Genomic DNA, 19868 nt, shown 5'->3' on the forward strand with positions numbered 1-19868 from the left:
GCTGTCACACAGGGAAACTTGACCAGTGTCGTGTTTCATATAAAGGAGGAAGAGTAATGCCAGTGGAAAATGCTCTCCTTAGCTTAAAAGGTAGCTAATCTGATGTCTGTAGCAGAACTAGCAGCCCTTCCATCATTTAGCTTTAGTGAGAATTTAGCTAGCATAATAGTGAAAGTCATTCATGAGGACAGGACAGTAAACAGTTCTTTGTCTTTTCAGTAATAGCATAACTTTGAATCATCAGCACATGCTCTGATGGCTGGCTCAGTATTTCACATCCATTGCTAATATTAAGCTGCAATTAGCGATCTATTCTCTCTGGGTTTAATGGCAGTATATTTTCAGCTGCAGAGTTGCTCTGGTGATGGCATACTTAAATTACTTGGCCACTTGGGAAACTTTAGAGTGAGTGAGTGACATTGCTCAGCTGTGTGGAACATGGGATAACAGTTTAAATGAAAGGAAAATACAGCAATACTTGATTGATAGTTCTATGGAGACATTACTTAGGAGTATATATAGGATTTTACCTTCTCTGTAAATTTAATTTTAATAGTCAAATAATGACATGTTAAAACAGCAGCTTAATCTATAGAAGACTCATTTTTTCTCTCTGTCTTTCTCTCTTTTTTTTTTTTTTTTTTTTTTTTTCCAGCTTGGCTCCCTCCAGTTTTGTACCCTCTTCTGACAGGCTAGTGCTGAAACACAGGATTTATCATCCTCAGAAGAACAGTTAAAAATAATAAATGTTTTAAATCAGTACTGAACATAAGTTGTTGCACTGCTAGTTGCAAAGTACTCTAATTGGTTTTTATAAGATAAAAACCCAGAATCTTTCTTCTAGTTTGCATATTAGCAGTTAATATCAACTTGCAAGAATGTATTGTTTAAAGCTCTATTTCCTCTACCTTAATGTCCACTGAAATTATGCTCTGCTTTGAGAAGCGACTCTGTAAAGTAAAATTTAGAATACCATTCTGATCTGAATATTTTCCTGTGCAACCTTTTGTAGGGAACCTGTTTTAGCAGGTTCATCAAGTTGGACTTGATGATCCCCAGAGGTTCCTTCCAACACCTAGGATTCTGTGATTGCTTGTGTGAGTTGATTTGGAAGAAACCCTTTTCTTTAGCACTGTAAGTGAACATTTTGTATTAAATTAGATGAATTTTCTGTATAGTACCTTAGTAGAGTATTATCCTTAGCCTCTAAACAGTAGTGATAAACCAAGACCTAAAAACAACCTTTGAAAATTTCACTCTGTATTCTAATGTGGTATAAACTGAAAGCCCTGTTTGTGTCTTAAACAATCATGTAAAACTGGACACATCTATCAGAAATACTTAATGTTGGTCTTTATTCTAAATCTTTTTTGCTCTGAACAGTGTTAATTTGGTACATGGGGTCACATTTCCACTGGATCAGCTAGTATTGATAATTTGTTGATATTCTCATGAGCCTGGCTGCTTTTTGCCAGGTTTAATGGTCTGATAAGAGAACACCCTCTCATTCAGGTCCTCACAGTTTCAGAAGCGCTATGGCAAGAATGTACAATCAGAAGAATTTTTTATCTTCCATTATGAGGGATCAAGATGTTTGTGAAAAACACTCGTATGTGGAAAATACTCATCTGTCTGGAATAATTATGTTTCATGTGCTTAGAATTAGATCAATAACATGGGCTCAAGTACAGCAGTGACTTGGTTGGTCTACTGCTGCCTTTCTACTTAAGGTAAGCTTTACTTTATGAATTTCTTTGTCGTTTTCCCTAGCCAGAGATTCAAGAATATGTTTTTGGCTAAAAATGTTATTGTACATTTTGAAATTCACCTTGGCTGTCTTTCTATTAACCTGTGCAAAGACACAGCTGTGCACATATGCTGGAAGACAGCGATATTAACCAATACTGATGAGATTCCCAAAGACAGACCCTGTAATTAAGAGGTAGCAGTACTTTTCATTTTACATGCTTCTGAAAAAAATGCAGCCACTGAATACCAAGGAATTGTGCAAGAATAATATTTTTTGTTTTAAGATTTAATCTTCAAGGCACAGAGAGCCCCTACCCAGATGTCCACAACTAATCATACAGGATTTCAACCTTTATAAAAATAAATTGATTCTTAAAGCTGTTTTTGATCAAGGTTGTTATGAATTCTGCACCATTAGACCAGGCAAAATCTTTTCACCTGCGCTGGTTGCCATCTCGAGCAGGTTTTTTGCAGCATTCCTGCTACACTGTACTGCCAGCTTTTGGTCTGCTTTCTTCTGGAAGCTATTTCCCTCCTTCACTCGAGAAAAATAAATAGGCTGTATATCAAACCTGGAATAGTAGGATATCTGCTAGCAGTATGTGAAATAATAGGTCAATTACCATACATATCCAGCTACAGTGGAAAAATATTTATTGTTCCCTACCTACCCATGCTTTTGGAAGTTGCCATTCCTAAGGAGAAGAAGCAGAATTATACATTTGTTGACTATGTGGCCACAGCATTTTAGAGTACAGTGTAAATCTGTGAAGTTCCTAGTATTTTAGTATCTAAGATTGTGATCTTATATATCAGTCTAAACCTGTGAAATTCACTGTATTTTAGCACATAAGATTGTGATCTTTCACATCTTTATTATGTACTAAATTGCTGGGAAATTTATACTGCTACTGTTTAAGTAGTCACATACTGGCAACCTAATTCCACAGTGGTTATGAAAGAACTGTTGTCCAGTTTGGCTAGATTATTTAAGTGATAGTATTTATTGAAAAGTTTCCCCCAGTATTTCTTTCTTAAACCCCTTTTTTTTTTTTTCCTTTATATTTCTCTCTCTCTTTTTTTTTTTTTCCCTATGGTATATTTTTCAAGCATTAATAGTTCTCTGCAATACTTGGTCATAAAGCTATCATACAATTCTTTATTTAACCCTTTTGGTTTACCAGAAACACTTTCAGTTTCCAAATTGTGCTCACCACTTCAGGATGTATCTGACAGTGTCTGAAAAGGCTTTGACTGTTCACATTAGACTGTTTCAATTATGCTTCATCCTTACCCCAGTTTCCACAAAGCAGTACTTTGCAAAGCTGTCTGTACAGGAGGGAATTTCACCTTTAGGGATTAATTATAAAGAGGTTTTGGTTATCAACAGTTTTGCAACATATCAATAAGATAGTTAAATCTCTCCAATATATGTTCAAGAAAATTAATTTAGACTGTCAGATTGCGATAGGGATCTCGTGCCAAATCATAAGCTACTTTTACTACATTAGTATATGGCAGATGAAACATGTATAGTGATAATTCCTGTAGCTTTAAACTAAGTTAGCTGACTCGCTGATCCCTTATAAATTAGGTAGGGCAATCAGCTAAACTGAACTAAATCAAAATTATCCCTTGCTGCTTCTGACATCAGTCAGTCTTGCAGTTTCCTTGTTTAGAAAAGCAGGATCAAGTCCATACAAGCAGTAATCTCTTGGCTGGGAAGTCATTTTAGCAGAGAAGTAAAAGCAATTAATTTAAAAATAACACCCCTGATTGTTTGACTAAGCAGGACCTCTCGGTTGTCTGGTTAGTTTTAGATTAGGAAGAATAAAATATCTCAAAGGGAGGGAGTTGTTCAAAACCCAGTCTCTGGCATGTCTGCATGGAGGCAGTATTTCCAGAAGGCCATGCAATAGAAAATCCAGGCAGCTAAAAAAAAGCCTGTTTAGAATTCTTTCCTCTTTCTTCCTTCTCCCTGAAACCTGCCCACCAACTTTCTGATCATGTTTACTTCTTTTTTTTTTTTCTTTAATGCCTGAAAAAGTCTCTCAAAGAGGAGAATCTTGCTGTTACAACAAAAAATGTGTTAGATGAACAAAACAAGAGATGTCTTCTCTGCTCCTTATTTAATCATGAGCATCTCAAAAAAGAATCTTCAGATGCAGGATGTGTGTGTCCATGTGAAACCATGATCAAAACCATGATCACCTGAGTGATTCCATTAAATGAACACTTTTTTTAATTGCTGGATTCAATAAGCTCAATTAGCTGTTCTACACAAGTGATGAAGTTTACCAGTATGAAAACTGGTCATTCATATAATTTGTTTTTTGGGTGGTCCTGTGTGTAGTCAGGCATTGGATCTGATGATTCTTATGGATCCTTCTAACTTGAGATGGTTCTACTAAAAAACTTTATAGAAAAAAAAATGTAACTTGTCATCTGTTACAAAGGCTTTGCTCATTCCTGTGAAAGCACAGCCACTCCTCCTGGCTGCGTTGTGCAGGCAATCTCTCAGCATGTCTTTCACCCCCCAAAACACCTCCAAGGATTTCTGAAGGAAATATCCACAAAGCTCTGCACAAGAAGCAAAAGCACAACAGATATTTAAAGCTCATCTTGTACCCAAATAAATGAATGAATCCATAATCTCTCCTACAGAGGATATTGTTAGTTTGAGATCGATGCATTCTACTCAGATACAGATGCATTTTAGTTCGTGTGGGCTCTGATTATGCCTTTCAGGAGTTACCTTGGGCTCTGCTGTTTCCCCGTGGCAGGGTGGGCTGTATTTGTTACTGTTTTGAAGTCCAGTGCAAACAAGACACAGGGCGCTCACACATCTGAGGTAGAGGAGGGAGCAAGGAGGCTGCTGCCTGCTAATTGCTGGCTGATGAGGGAAAAGCCAGCGGAGGCAACGGGAGTCTTCGTCAGTCCCGTAACTAGGCAGGCACTGTAACAAACGGCATTACTCTCAAAAGCGGCAATGTGCGCAGGGAGTGCTCTGAACGGGAGAGTTTAGGGGAGGCACGCAGGGAACACCTGAGGAAACAGCACGAGCTCCATTTTCCGCGTTCAGAGCTCTGTGCTGTTCCGTCTGTGCCAACTTTTCAGCCGTTACCTGTACTCGGCTCGCTGCAATGCAGCGTTGGGCTACGGGCGAGCTGTGCCCGGGGCGGGGCAGCGCTGACAGGGGCAGAGCCGCGACCAACAGCAGCTCGTCAGTTGAGAAAACTTTGAAGTCCACTCTGTGAGCGGCTCTAAGAGACTTCATGGGAAGGCGTAGCGTTGTGGGTGCGTCCCCTCCGAAGTGCCTCGGGGTGGTCATCATTTTGCCGCCCCCCTTGCCGTCTTCCTCAGCGGACTACAACTCCCGGCATGCATTGCGGCCCGGCCGGGCCGCGGCAGGTGGCGCGCTGCCTCACGGGATTTGTAGGCGGAGGGGCTCCGAAGGGAAACGCAGGAGGTGGGGGTGAATTTGTCGCGGGGTTACTGGCGGCCCGGTTACCGAACCACGCTCCGCTGGGGCGGGGAGGGGTCGAGCCCGGAAGGCGGGAAGGTGCAGGAGGGCGTGGCGTCTCGGGGACACGTGTCAATCACTCCGCCAGGCGGTGCGCGCGCTCCCCGCCCCGGATGCTGAAGGGGGGGGCGCGGGCACGCGCTCGCTGAGGCAGGAGGGGGGAGTCGGGGGAGCGCGCGGCTCTTCTGGGTGGCGCGCGCTCGTATGTAAATGAGCGGGCGTGAGGTCAGAGGCAGATGGAAAAGGGAACAGACAGAATGGCCGCCGCGGCTCCCGCTCCTCCTGCCGCCGCCTCCCAGTGCCGGAGCCCCCGCTGCACGGCGGAGCGTAGAGGAGTCCGCCGCGAACTCGACTCCTGGCGGCACCGGCTCATGCACTGTGTGGGTAAGCGAAGGGGCGGCGGGAGGGTTCGCCCGGCCGTGGTGCGGGGACGAGGGGCGGGGGCGGGCGAGAGACGAGGGGCTCCGTGTGGGAGAGGGGAGCGGACGGCGGGGGAGCCCGAGCCGGAGCCCTTGTGGGAGCGGAGAGCGAACAGGGTGGAGGAGCGGCTCCGTGGGGCGCCGAGGCGCAGAGCCGCCCCCGAGCAGCGCGGGGTGGGCGCCGCGGTTCGATGGGGCCGCTCGGTGCTTCCCTCGGCCGCCGGCCCGGCCCGCTCCCTGCTCGGCTCCTTTTGTCTCGGCTCCGCGCCGTTTGCGCGGCTGTGCCGCCGGCCGCCCCCCTCCTCTTCTCCTCCATCGCCGCGGCGCCCGGGGGGCGGGGGGCAGGGAGCAGCCCGCGCGTGGCGGTGTGCCTTTAAGAGGGAGCCGCTCTGCACTGACGGTTGGGATTTGAAGTTTTCCCTCCCCCCTGGAAGTTGTCATGGCGACGGCACTTCTCCCCTCGCTTCCCCAACCCCCCCACCCCCCATCTTCACTCCGGGGCTGCCCCGGTGCCGTGAGGTCCCCCTCTCACGTGACGGCCGCACGGGGGGGCGAGTGGGGGAGAGCGGGGCTCCGGCGGCCTCTCGGCGCCGTTCCCGCGCGGTGCGGCCGGGCTCGGGGCCCGGCGGGGCGGGGGCGGCCGCTCGGCTCCCGGTACCTGCGTGCCGCGCCCGGCAGCGCTCACCGCGCGGCATCCGGTACCGCCATCTCCGCTGGGGTCGTGCTGAGCTGTGGGGCTTTTGTTGTCTTTATTTATTTATTTATTTATTTATTTATTTATTTATTTTGGTGCGTAAGCACTTGGATGCTTGGGGCTGCGCGGTTGTATCGATTCGACGGAGCTCTCCTGCTTAAGGAAACAGAAATCACTGATCTCGAGATAGCGTTGTCCGCGTCACTGATGTGCGGTGACAGCTGAGCCCAGGAGCGCGTCTCGGTGTAACCGAGAGGCACCGGGCAGCGCCCCGTGCGGCCCCGTGTGCTTGGAGCACGGCCGATGCCCGCGGGCAGGTACGCTGCCGGGGATCAGCCTTGTCCTCTTCCTTCCCGCTGCTGCTGATCTGTGGTAACCTGGTGGCTGCTCCGTGTGTGGTTTGGAGCGGTGCTAAGCACCTGTTATGGCACCTGTGGGCGTTAAGGCACCTGTATGTACTTGTGCTCTTCTTAATCCTTCAGGTGGAATGTGGTATTCCTTAGGAAAGGAAGCCTATTTCCGTATATATATATATATATATATATATATATACACACATATGTATATATGTTAGCAAAACCTATGGAAAGATCGTGGCTTAATTAGAATACATAGGAAGAGCTTCCTGAGTGATGTTCTACTAAACTGAAATCTGGTGAACTGATCTCTCCCAAGTTAATATGAAGTAGCCACTCCTCTGCTTCCATCTCACTTGATGACACTTCAGATTTAAATCTAAACTGGAATCCCAAAAGGCTGCTCGATAAGCGGAGGACTTTGAGCCGATAGGAACCTGCTGCTGGGCGCGTTCAGGGAACGCAGTCGCACCTGATCAGCACATGCAAGGGCTGCACGGAAATGCATTGAGTGCTCCGTGAGATGAAGCGTTGCTGTAGACTGGGACCTCTGCTGGGCAGGCATGTTGTGTTTGAGGAGCTTCTTCCAATTCATTTTAGGTGGCTCTTTTGTTGGGATCTGTTAAGTGTAAAACCAGAATATAATTACTTACACTTCTCATTGATTCCTTTTTGTTATCACTTCATGCTCTTTTATTCCAGTCAAAAGGTGGTGACTTTTTAGAGTATAATTTCTTTGTATAATTGTTTTGCAAAATTCAGTTGATAGAAAGGAGCCCTGTATTATGTGATTAGTGGGTGCTATGGAGGAGGGACTTGGACTATGATTTAATAATGAGGAGCTCTCCAGTAAGAGCTGTGCCTATGGAACAGCCTGTGGCTGAGAGCCCAAACAAAGTGGTGGGAAAGCGAGTAGTCAGGGTAATGGAGTTAGAACACATGCCTAGAAATGTTATGTCAATGCTTGCAAATTCTGTAGTGTTAACTTTTAGATTAGCTCTAATTAACTTTAGAAACAGAAATGTTCAGTTAGTCTAACTCAGCAAAATATTCTTAAAGCTTTGAAGAGTCTTGTCAAAATTAGTGTTGTCTGGAAGCTCTAAAGGAGAGGGAAGTGGTGGATACAATTGTTGATATAATTTATTTGGCGTAACATAGAGGCTTTTCTTCACTCTTTTCAAGAGTTCTACCTGTATAGCAAAGCAAGATGAGTGGTACCGTCAAATAGTCTCCAAGCTCTTTAGCTAGCTTCATGTCAAGGAGAAGGGAGTCTTGTAAGTTATTCTACCCCTTATCAATTCTTTTTTGTAAAAATTGATGAAAGGTGAGGGAGGTTCGTGGATTATGATTTGTCAAACATTGTTAAGAACTGAAACAAGAAAGTAGAACATATCATCTGTTGCTTGCCCTTTGAATGAACAACTTTGTTTTGATGTCTTGAGTCATATACCGTATTGATATAAATTTGATGATTGCATTTCTGCAGTATGGTGTTACTTGAGCACCTTGAAATCCTTCGTATGTGAAGGGAGCCTCATCTGCTTGCTTTATGGAAATGCTAAACTGAGTCAGCAATAATCCTTCCAAGATACTGATTGCCCAGCTTGAGACTAATAGTCAACAGATTGTTTGTATCCCCAACAGCAAGATAGAAATAACTCGGCTGTCTGAAGTGCACTGTTTGCTTGAGGGTCAGTGACAGTTAGAGACCTCTGCTCCAAGGGCTCTGTTATTGAATAGTGTTTTCTTTGTTTGTCAAACCCTTATTGCCAACGTGAATGTTTGCATGGGTTTAAGAATTAAAAGCTTGTTTCTTGCCAGGGTATTATGTTAATTAGTGACTTGTGGAATATTACTTTATGTCCCAGGTTAAAATGCTCAAGCACTTGAAGTCTTGAAGAGAGAAACATTGATAAAATGTTACTGAAATTACCAAGAATTCTGTTACTTGATTTCTAATGTATTTGAAAGTATGAAAACAAACAAACAAAAAAACTTTTTTGTGTTTTAATTGAATGGAATGTATTTACATAAATCCTAAATAGGTATGCAGTATGAAATGGCTGTTGAGATGGTAAGCTTTGTGCACGTTGTGCTGAGCAGAAAGCATTCCTGAGATGCCAAGGCTTCTCCTTATGGATGTGCCTTACTCCCAAGTGCTTAGCTCTTACATGACTCAGAGTTTAAAACTAGGTGCTGTAACAAGTCATCTGTGGATCTTGATTCCATAGGTCTTGTGTGTAATACATGCTAACAAGTACTCTTTACTGGCGTGGTTACGGGTAAGTTTTGTCCTTAGGTATGGTCTTTTTTTACATAAGTAGCAAAAAGAATAGCCTTATTTCAAGTTCTTACGTTCATGGAAACCGAACAACCAAGTTCCACAGTCATTGATATTGAAAAATAATTTATGAAATGTGGATCAGAATGGCTCAAAATTCTGTTTCAGTGCCCTGTGAGTAAAACTTTGCAATGTTAAATTCATTCCATTTGATTGAGAGGCTTTGCTGTGGGGCTATAAATCTTGCTTCAGACTGTAGGCAGCCTTAAGAAGTAGGATTTATGCAGTTCTCCAAAACAGTCATTGACCTCACTGATCAATTTTACTGGAACCTTACAGGTGAAGAGTTGGCGGGTGTGTTGAGTCCACATAACTTCAATGTGGACACACAGAGCAGACCTGCTGATAGCTGGGCTGCATAAAGACACTACGGCACAAACTGGTGCTTTTTGTCACAGTATCTTATGCACAGAGTGCAGTGCTGTAACTTGAGACTTCTTAATGAAGAGTGCCAGGTAACTCCAGGCAGGGAAGCTGAAATTTTCTTGCTGAGGCCTTATGTTGTATCGTGAAAATGTGAAAGACTGTGAATAACCTTTCATTGTAGAAATTAAATATTTTAATAATATAAGCAGCTAATTCATAACAAATAAGTGCACCTTTATTTAGGGGGAAGGATAGAAGTTCTACTGATCCGTTGATGCAGCTCACATCTGACAGCAAATAGCCTTGCTATTGTTGCTTCCTTAGGAAAACTGAAAGCTGATGAAAACAGATTTTTTTTCTGATTGTGAGATACTCATTTCTCTTTCCTTCATTGTCACTTCAAACATTTTTTTTTTCCTGAATTAGGATACATCAGTGTATCTAATTCTGTTTCTTCTGTTCTAATGATTCTGAAGTTTCAGAGGTGGTGATCTGTTTTGACAGTGTTTGAATTTCTGCTCCAGCTTGTTCTTTTTGAACAAGTTCAAGTGCACTTCCCAGGAAAACAAATTCCCCTAAACAAGAGATTTGAAGCAACTGTGTTTCGTATTATCTCCACACTCGCAGCACTCCTGCATGAACTGTTCGTATCTTTGTTCCCGCTATGTGGACAAGTGTTCTCACTTTCCCTGTGGCTGTAAGTACTGTGCAGTGTGCTATTGGCTTCTGCTGTTGTTTTATAGTGCCACTGCAGTTTTTTATGCCAGTGTAGTATCAGGTCTAATGATTCTACTGTACTTCTGTTATGTTGTGTCTGTCTGCTAGTGGTTGCTTTGGCCCGGTGCTCTTCACCTATCAGGCCACTAACAGACTGTACACAAGAGTGGTCTCAAAATGATACCTGCTTTGGAACTTTTGCTTCCATGGCATTCTACGTTCTCTAAATAGCAAACAAGCTTACTACGGCTATAAAGTCATTATCCAGTATGAGCAGTAGTACTGGTAAGATTTTCCTGGGCTTCTGTCATGCTTTGAGCCACGATGTGAAATTCCTAGTACAACTCCAGTGTAAAACACGTAAGAGTCTCAATCTGAGTGTTGTTTAAATGTTAGAAGGAGACTAGAGACACAGGATATTGAAATCTGGAAGGGATCTCTGGAAGTCACGTAGTCAAAGCCACCTTTTTAAGCAGGGGTATCCAGAGAAAGTGCCCAGGGTCACATTCAGGCAGCTTTTGCTGATCCCCAAGGAGGAGACTTGCCTATGGCAATCTGCTAGTGCTCTGCTAGTGCACACAGCCCAGTTGCTCCGGTCCCACCATCATCTTGGTAACACTCCTTTGAACTCTTCAGCACATCTGGGCCTATCTTGCACCGAGGGATCCAGAGCTGGACCCAGTACTCCAGGTACAGTCTCACCAGTGCTTAATAGAGGGGAAGGATCATCTCTCTTGACCTCCTGGTGATACTTTGCCTAATGCAACAGGATTTAAGTTTAGACTGGAATCTCAGCACAGGTTCACAAGCAGTTATAGATGCTGTTAGGTGGATGGTGTCATGCAGGGACTAGCTCAAATTGATATTGCAGAGTTGTTATGAAATCACAATCTGAAAGTATAGTGAAGTGCTGTCTTGCCTCATCAACTCCCATGGAACTGTTACTAGAATGGAGAAACCATAATCCTGACTGCGTGGTCCTGCTGCTCATGTGTTTGTATCTGCATTCCGTGGATCCCTGACAGATCTGCTTTAACTTGGTGCTTGGTGGTCAATTTGAGAGGAGCTACTAGCTTGCAAAAAAGAAAAAAAGAAATCTGAATGCTGGTGCTAGCATGAGGAGGGGTGTGATAGAAGCAGGGTAGATAACAGCAGAAATAAATCACTGGGTCAGTGTAGCTGCCTATGGCACTATCAGCTGACTGGCATGGAGGATAGTCCTGGACGTACCATCCTTATTTCCCACTAGATAGTCAGATTAAGAAAATATGGTTGGACCCAATTAGTGTATGTATGTCACTGGATCTTGATGCAGTGTATCGTGTGAGCTATCTTTAGATTAAAATGTGAGAAAACATATGGGACTTGCTTTGCTTGTGTTGGAATATCTTTGTTTCAAATATATGGTGTTAAATGAGCTTTTCTCTCACAAGCCTTTTCAGCTCATCAGCTCCTCTAAGTCATTGCCTACTGCTGTCATGTTTGTAAATATCTTTCTTTTTTTTTTTCTTTTTTTTTTTTCCCCAGGGGTGCAATATAAGAAAAGTTAGAATAGTGACATCCAGAGGCTTAGTTTAAAAAAACAGATGGGGACAGAAATTCTCTGTATATCTAGCAGTAGATTTGAGATTATTTCACTGATCTGTTGTGGAACTGCAATTGTAAGAATATATGGAGCTTTGATGAAAGGCTAAACTGCCTGCTAAGCAGAGTGGAAGCAATAATTGAATTGTTTGCACTCAGGATGGAAGTGTGTTGCAGAGCATACAAGTAAATATACATGTCTTGATTAGCGTGGATAAAATCTGTGCTTGTTTTGTGCTGCTTGTATATAGGTGATAGCAATTCAAATTTGAAGTGTTCCTAGGAAGTGCTGTGATCTTTGTCTATGGTTTTAGGCGTAGCTTGAACTTGTGTATTGTATGTTCTTATACGGTAGCTGGTTATTTTTTGTGTGCCTGATGGAGAGCTGAGAAATTCAAACTCTGCAAGTCTTTCTGCATTATACTTGCGAAGATAGTAAGAGTTTCTTAAACTGTAACTTTTGTAAACAAGAGGAGGTGTTTGTAATTGCAGTTCTGCTGTCAGTTTTTACTGAGCTGTCATTTAGTAACTGTAATAAGTGAAGCTACAAACTTTTGCTCTGTTCCTGATTCTGTTGATGCATAACAAAATTTCACTGTTATTTCTTCCTGAACTTATTGTACTTTCCTTCATGATTTATGTAGACTGGTATAAGGATTTATTCATTAAACTACTCAATAAGCTATATTGTGAAATTAATCTAGCTTGCAGCTAACCTGGCAAATGAGGGGGAAACGTGTCAGGAGAATGAAAAAGGAAGGAGAGGTCAGAATTAGTTTAGCTTGGCTCAGCTTCCTAAGCAGGTTTACTGTGTACCTGCTGTTTCTCCTGAGTCAAATATAAGTGGCTTCCCAGGAAAGAACAAGGCTGCTGATTTCTTTCTTTTTTTCTTTCTTTTTTTTTAACTGTTTCTTTTAGCAACTTTTTTTTTTTTTTTTTTTTTTTTTTTAAGAGAGTTTAAAATGAGCCAGAAACAAAATTGTCTGAACAGCATCCTAATCAACAAGATTGCAGCACTGCTAACAATAATGCTGTTCTGCTTATCCTCACTTTGTGAGTGACTGAACTGATATAATAGCCAACTGCCCTTCTGTTAGAAGTTGTTCTGGGGACCTATGATGATTTTTTTTGCTCTGATAAGTTTTCTATTGAGTTTGTTGAACTGGTTTGCTATGGTAATAAGCACTAGTAGCTGTGTAAGGGGAAAGCACAGAATCAGTTTGTCACGCTGATTGATTTATCAGATCAGCTCATGTTGTTGAGGAGCTGTATTTCAGTTACTGGCAAGTAGCCAGCACTTGTACTGCCTACAACTACAATAGGGAAAATTAGTACCTCTCCCCCTTACCCACCCCTGCTTTTTTATTTCTCAGCTGTGTTATAGGGGTGTTTTGTATAGGTAGTTACAATGGATCTCTTCTTCTTGAATATGATTCAAGTATCAAGGCTTCAAACAAGGTTATTATTCTAACCTTTAGAGTTCAGTGTGTTTATGTGCAGTTTGGGGATCAGCCAGAGCATTATAGACTTCACTAACTTAAACTTCTTTGTCCTAGCTAGGGCCTTGTCTTTCACGTTATCTGTGTACTCAGAGGAAGCTTTGATAGGTTGGAACACTGATAGAGAACTGAATTTGAGTTTCATGTTTCACTATCAAACTCTTGAAAAATAGGATGGCATTAAATTTCATTGCCATATATTCTGGAGGAGACTGAACAGCTTCTTTGAGAGTGTGAAGTTATGTGATATATCTTTTTGTTGCTACCAATCTACCACTTTATCCTTCCATCTGCTAAAGGCATAGAGAAGCCAGGAAGAGAGAGGAGAGAATAAGAAAGATGGATGTAGTGGTTCATCTATTTAATACTGTAAGGGAGTATATGATGGATTACAAAGAGCATGGGCTTCTGAATCTGCAGAAGTGCACTGAGTGGTAAAGGTTGAATCTCCTTTTTATTGAATGTTGTCTGTTCTCAGAAGTCATATGAAGCTTGGATGCATGTGGCAAGTTGTCATGTTTTTGCCTCCACTTCTGGCACAAACCTGATTCCTATGTAATACCTTGAAACTGGATTAAGCTCTTCCTAGCTAAGTGCTTTATTTCTCCCAGAATTCTTTTGAGGTCTGTGTTGTTACTTTTAAATTGTTTGATTCTTAACATCCGTTTAGACTTGCATCTCTGTATCACTGTGTTGTACTGCAGGGGTGAGAGCTGGGTAAAGGTCACTAGGTGTAAATTTGTAGTTTATTTTTTAAGGCCTGTTGGTAAATGGGAGGTCGCAGACCTTGTGATCTCTTTGTTTCTCAACTCACATTCTGTGCAACTCAGTAGCATCCTACTCTTGTAGTGTGGGGCATCCTAGCTTTTGTGGCGACTGGAGATCGCTGGTATCTTAGGAGTGTTTCTTGGGAAATAATTGCTGCTTTGCTGTGGTGTATTCTGAAGTGCTACATGCTAAATTTGAAAATGCGCAGTTTTCAGATGATGGTGCTTATCTTCCTCATTCCAAAAGTCTCAGCTTCTTCAAACCATCTGAGTTAAAGACTAGTTAAAGTCTTTCACGTAAAGGGTAATAATCACCACTATCGTAATTCTACTGCTTTATAAACTAGATTCCTAATTAGAGGGTGGTGAAGTTAATCCGTGGTTGAATATGCTACTGCTTTTCAGAACTTCTGTTGAAAAAGCTTTGTAGATCCTTCTTGTATTATTTGTCATGCTAAACAAAGCTACACCATTAAATTCCACATTAAAATGTTCTGAGTATCTTTGATTGATAATATTGCTGCCATGTGTAGTGCAGATTGTAGAAAGCTACTCTTTTGCGATTGGTAGATTGGATGCAGGTCATCTGCTGGGGAGAGCAAAGTAAGATCTACATGAGGCATACAGCTGCCTTAAACTGCTCTGTATAAAGTGCCAACTGTACCAAATGCAGTCTCAAAAGTTTGCTGTGCTACCAGCTGAGCAATGCAGAGACTGTGGACTTCCTCAGGCTCTGGTTTGTGTGCCTTCATTCTTATTATTGGACCTCCTGATATTTTAATCCTTCAACTTTTGTAAGCAGTGATTTCCTCTCTGGCTTCTTCAAATTACCAAATTGTTATCTTCCAATCCTTCATGTATAATTTATGATTTTTTTAAAAAAAGTAATACTGACAGTTGTCTGAACAAAAAGTTCTCTTAGCTTTTGATTTTACACACACACACACATGCGCGCGTGCGTATACACGCACTTTTTTGTATGGAGTATCCTGGTAATTTATTTGCTTTTAACTAAAAATGTTCTTACCAAGGTAATTTGTACCTTCCATCAGGAGGCTTCTGTGATATATTCCTCTTGAGTGTCTTGCCCGCTCAGTTTCTTCATTCAGGTATTGCTGCTAAATTCTTCACACCTCACTCAGGAAATGTCAGGCAATTGTGCTGCATCAAGAAGTGCTCTATCTTCTTATGATGGACTTCTGCATACTTGTCAGTAATCATGTGAAAGGGCTGAACTGTTCTCCCCTGGAAATTGATTCCAAACTCATTCTGGCTGTAAGTGTCCTCATTTTTAGAATAAATGTATCCCCCATGTGTATGTATTGTAGGAATGTTTTCATTTGGAGCTTTTCCTTATGCTTTCCCTTCCTGTCTTTCCCTTTTTGCCTTCAATACTTATTTTTATTCAGATATTCTAACTTATTCAACATGGTAAAAACTGAGTATTAGTGGATAATGAGTGCTAATGACTCAAAAATTTGCTCTCAATGAATCCTTCTAATAACCCACCTGCATTACTCTTTGTCTTCCTTTTGTTTTTCTAGTTCCACATTAATTCTGTGTGTTGCACAAATGCCCTTCATACTTGACACTGTTTTGCCTTGAAAATGCCAATTCATTTATCTGTCCTAGCCCTAAGAGATGGATATGCTATCAGTCATATCTGATTTGTTGGCATAATCTCCAGCAAGAGATCTTTGTCACACAGATCTTTAAGGAGCTAACTGAAAATTCAACAGATTATTTCTTGTTTATCTAGCTGATATGTTCTACACTGATGCTGTGGGCAAAAAAGCTATGAGAGACACTCCATGTACTCTTGTGTCCATAAGGAAACTTGGTTGGTATGCTGATTTTTCACTATTGAAACTTGCTGAATATCCCTCTTAATTGGTGACTTTAGTAATACTTGCCAAGGTTCAGGGAGGGATCGGCCAAGCCCAATTTTATGTGAGGACTTTAACTTGCTGCCTATCGTAACATTTTGAGAGCTTATGCTTGAAGTGATGTGAAGTCATTTCTGGTTCTTTAACATTCTTGGAAAAGGTTATAGAATCCTCAGGGTTGGAAGGGACATTTAAAGGGCCAACTTCCCTACAATGAACATGGATATCAGGCTGGCTCAGGTTGCTCGGAGCCTCTCCCTGCCTGGCCTTCAATGTCTCCAGGGTCAGAAGACACTGGCATCTTCTCAAAATCTCTCTTCTGTGGTAAGGGATCAGATTACTTTTTGTTTTGAGGAAACTGATGTTAACTGTGCTTCTTAAAGGTAGTAGAAAAACTACTTTGAGGGTTTTTGTTAACAGTTTATTCAAGACTTTTTATCAATATCCTAGGTAGGAACAACAGGCTGCGCATCTGCTCACTTTATCTGCTTTGTTAGTCCACCACAGCATCACAAGCCATCACAAACTCAGAAGCACCTGAGCAGCCTCTTCTACCACTGTCTGCAAGAATAGCCACTTGGTGATGATCTGGATGGTACACTTGAGGAGTTCTCCTTTGTGACACTATGCTCCTCCACTTGCCCTCAGAGAACCAACAGACCTCATCAAGTGGCATACAGAATAATTATGAACTAAATACTAAATTGCTTTGTCAATAGTAAATCTGTAATGCTCTAGCCTCCTTCATTCTTGACCTTGTAGATCAGTAATAAGTGCTGTTTTGCTCTTTGTGGATTATGAATGACCCTGACCTATGAGGCTTAGGAGGTTTGGTACCTGATAAGTAAATTCATGTGGTATTTTCCAGAATACTAGAACTGAGAACCTATATGATTCCTGTGGTGGTTTCCTCATTGCTGGGAATACTTACTGTAATTGTCATTCATTGTATTTTTTTTTTTTTTTTTTTTTATAGAAACCCTAATCCTGTGTTCTTGACCTTTTGAAGATCAAGCTGGGCTTCTTAAGTAGCTCCTATTACCTTCCTAAATTGCTTCATTAACTGGAAAAATTAGCCTACTTAAAATCAGTTCAAAATGCTTAAAGTTACTGTTTCACATTGCTCGAGCCTTGCCGGAAGCAATAGGATAAAGCTATATTGGGTAAGAGAAACTGGGTGGATTTTGAATGGAACAGAGAAACTTGGTGGAGTTCTGTCTCTTATGATTCCTTCTGGAGGAAAAACTAGCTGCTGTTTTGCTTAATGCTTCTGATTCGAATGCTTGACTTCTCAGCTGCTTAAACAGAGTACAGATTTTCATGAACTTTTGTTCAAGGAAGAAAATAGCTACGTAACCCCCCTCTCTTTTTGACATAATATAAAATGAAAGGGTAACATTTCAGGTTTTTAAAAATAGGCTAATGAACTCGGATTGATTTTTCACTTGTAGAAATGCATGTTTTGTTCTGTTAAGGAGGAATGAGTGCTGCAATACTGAAGGAATGGAGTGTTTCTAAGATAAGTTTGTTGTCCACTGCTTTTATATCTATTCTCTTGTCTGGACTCCCCATGATTGAAGTATTAGAAATCCTCCCATTGTGTGCTTGAAATAGGTCTGTTTTTCCTTGATCTCCCTCTTGCCCAGTCAGTTGTTAATAATCAGACTTTTATAAAATGTAGAAATTATTTACAGAATTGTTACAAATTTGACTAATTTCCAAGAAATTCCCAGAGTAGGTATGTGGTATCACTTGCTTGCTTCTTCATGGTTTGTGTTTCTCACTGGACATGAGTCCAGAACTTGGAATCTTGCCACTTGGTTCTGTGACTTGTGCCATTTAATGATTGGTAGAAAGTTAATGAAATTTTATAGATATGCACTTATCGCATTTTAAAACTTAAAAAACAAACCCAAAATTGAAGTAGCTGTTTAGCCTAAAATATGTCAAATGCTTTAAAGCAAAAATAAGAGACCAATTCACTTCCTGTTCTTTTACGTTTGACATCTTTTCTGCCTGCCTAATGTAAAGTGAAAATTTGTATTCAAGGTCTTTGTTTCTGTATTTCTGCTTTTTCAGTCTCCAGTGCAAATTGAGAAAATTCAGCTTTTATCATCAAATGTTAAATAATTGAAAGTCTGTACGTGTGCACATATTCTTTTAGTTGTAATACGCAGGTTTGGTAGAAGTAACTGTACTCCCTTCTAACTCCAAGGAGTCTGTGATAAAACGTAGATTTCAGATTGGATGTACATGATGTATGAGTTAAGGTATGCTACCTATTTACTTGGAATGATGTTATCATTCCAATACAAGAAAGACAAGGATCTGTTAGGGTCCAGAGGAGAGCCACAAAGACAACCAGAGGGCTGGAGCACCTCCCCTATAAAGACAAGCTGAGGGAGCTGGGCTTATTCAGCCTGAAGAAAAGAGGGCTGCAGGGTGACCTCGTTGCAGCCTTTCAGTACGTAAAGGAAGCCTGTGAACAGGAGGGGAGCCAACTCTTGCAAGGGTAGATAATGGCAGGACAAGGGGAAATGGTTTTAAGTTCTGTGAAAAAGCTTCATAGGGAGTCTATGCATCTATGTCAAGTTGAAGGAAGGGAGATTTAGGTTGGATATTAGGGGGAAATTCTTTACAGAGAGTGGTGAGATGCTGGAACAGGCTGCCCGGAGAGGTTGTGGATGCCCTGTCCCTGGAGGTGTTCAAGGCCAGGTTGGATGGGGCCCTGGGCAGCCTGGTCTGGTATTAGATAGGAAGGTTTGAGGACCTTCCTGCAGCAGGGGGTTGGAGCTTCATAATCCTTGAGATCCCTTCCAACTTGGGCCATTTTATGGTTCTGTGATGGGTTTCTATGATCATTTCTTGTATGCACTGGGTGTGTTCAAGACCAAGTTTGAATGGACAGGTTAAACTAATTCAGAGTTCAGTAGTCTAACTGAAGCATGTGAGACACTTTCAGTTTCAACATCAAATTCTAGAAAATCTTGCAAAAAAGGAAACACAGTTTAATACTAAGTATTTAAATTGAATTTTTACATAGATAAGTGCTCAGTTCTTGTTGACCTAGTTGACGTGTTGCCAGTTCCAAACTGTGTCTAATTTACCAAGCCTAATTTCGTTTAGATGCAAAAATGATGGCTATGTGTGAAATTTTGGGAGGGGGTTGCGGGGGGGTTTAACTGGATCTTTGAAAGAATAAAGTTGAAGGTGCAAATACATGGCATAGACACCATAGAAGTGCTGTAGTGTAAGTTTATGATGAACATGTCCAATTAACTGATAGCTTAAAGGCATGTCACACTCATTGGTAAAAATTACTTTATGTCCAAGATTATTAAAAATATACAAACCCTGAACAAATTTATTAAAGATGGCATCAACATGTCTGGGTATAAAAACTTGCTAGAATTTATAGGGCTTATGTGTTTACTGCATGATGATTTGTCACCTAGATACGTGATTCATCTCATTCTACGCCAGCAGATAATAACTAAGTTGTATGAGTCGATTTCGGGGAACTACTGTGTGTGGTCTAGTTAAGGGGTTTCACACAACTGCAAACTCTTCTTAAGAGTAGAAATGAAATTTCTGATTACAAAGGAGTTTGATCTACACAGAGAAAAGAATGATTTCTCTTTTACTCATCATTTCAATTATAAAGAAATATGAAAACTCCCATGAATTAGAAACTCGAAATCCCTTACTGAAGTCTGCCTGCTTAATTTACTGTCAGCGTCAGTTTCATGGATGGCTCCTGAGAGCCATAGCGTAGTGCAGAATCCTAAGTTTCAGTTTCTCGAGAGTTCATCAGGCTTTGAATGTTTTGAATTAAATACTTTTTTTTGGCTCAGTGAACTTGTGTTTTCTGATAACTGTGCTTTTTTCCAACAGCTTTCCACAAGCTCTCCCTTTTTAGCAGAAGACTTTGTGTTTGATTCTGATAATCCAGGAAGTGTGCCAGACC

General features: G+C 41.5%; 1 protein-coding gene across 1 annotated transcript in view; it reads left to right on the forward strand.

Moving 5' to 3' along the window:
• The first annotated feature begins 5503 nt into the window (after nt 1–5503).
• The window catches only part of LCORL (ligand dependent nuclear receptor corepressor like), a 72075-nt gene continuing 57710 nt past the window's right edge, over nt 5504–19868 (forward strand). The window contains exon 1 of the mRNA XM_042871114.1: nt 5504–5656. Within this exon, the coding sequence (XP_042727048.1) occupies nt 5509–5656 (148 nt within the window). The 5' untranslated portion in view covers nt 5504–5508. The remainder of the gene's footprint in view (nt 5657–19868) is intronic.

This window comes from Lagopus leucura, unplaced genomic scaffold, assembly GCF_019238085.1.
Source record: "Lagopus leucura isolate 7727_CA_CO unplaced genomic scaffold, USGS_WTPT01 Super-Scaffold_100004, whole genome shotgun sequence".
In the NCBI taxonomy this organism is placed as follows: domain Eukaryota; kingdom Metazoa; phylum Chordata; class Aves; order Galliformes; family Phasianidae; genus Lagopus; species Lagopus leucura.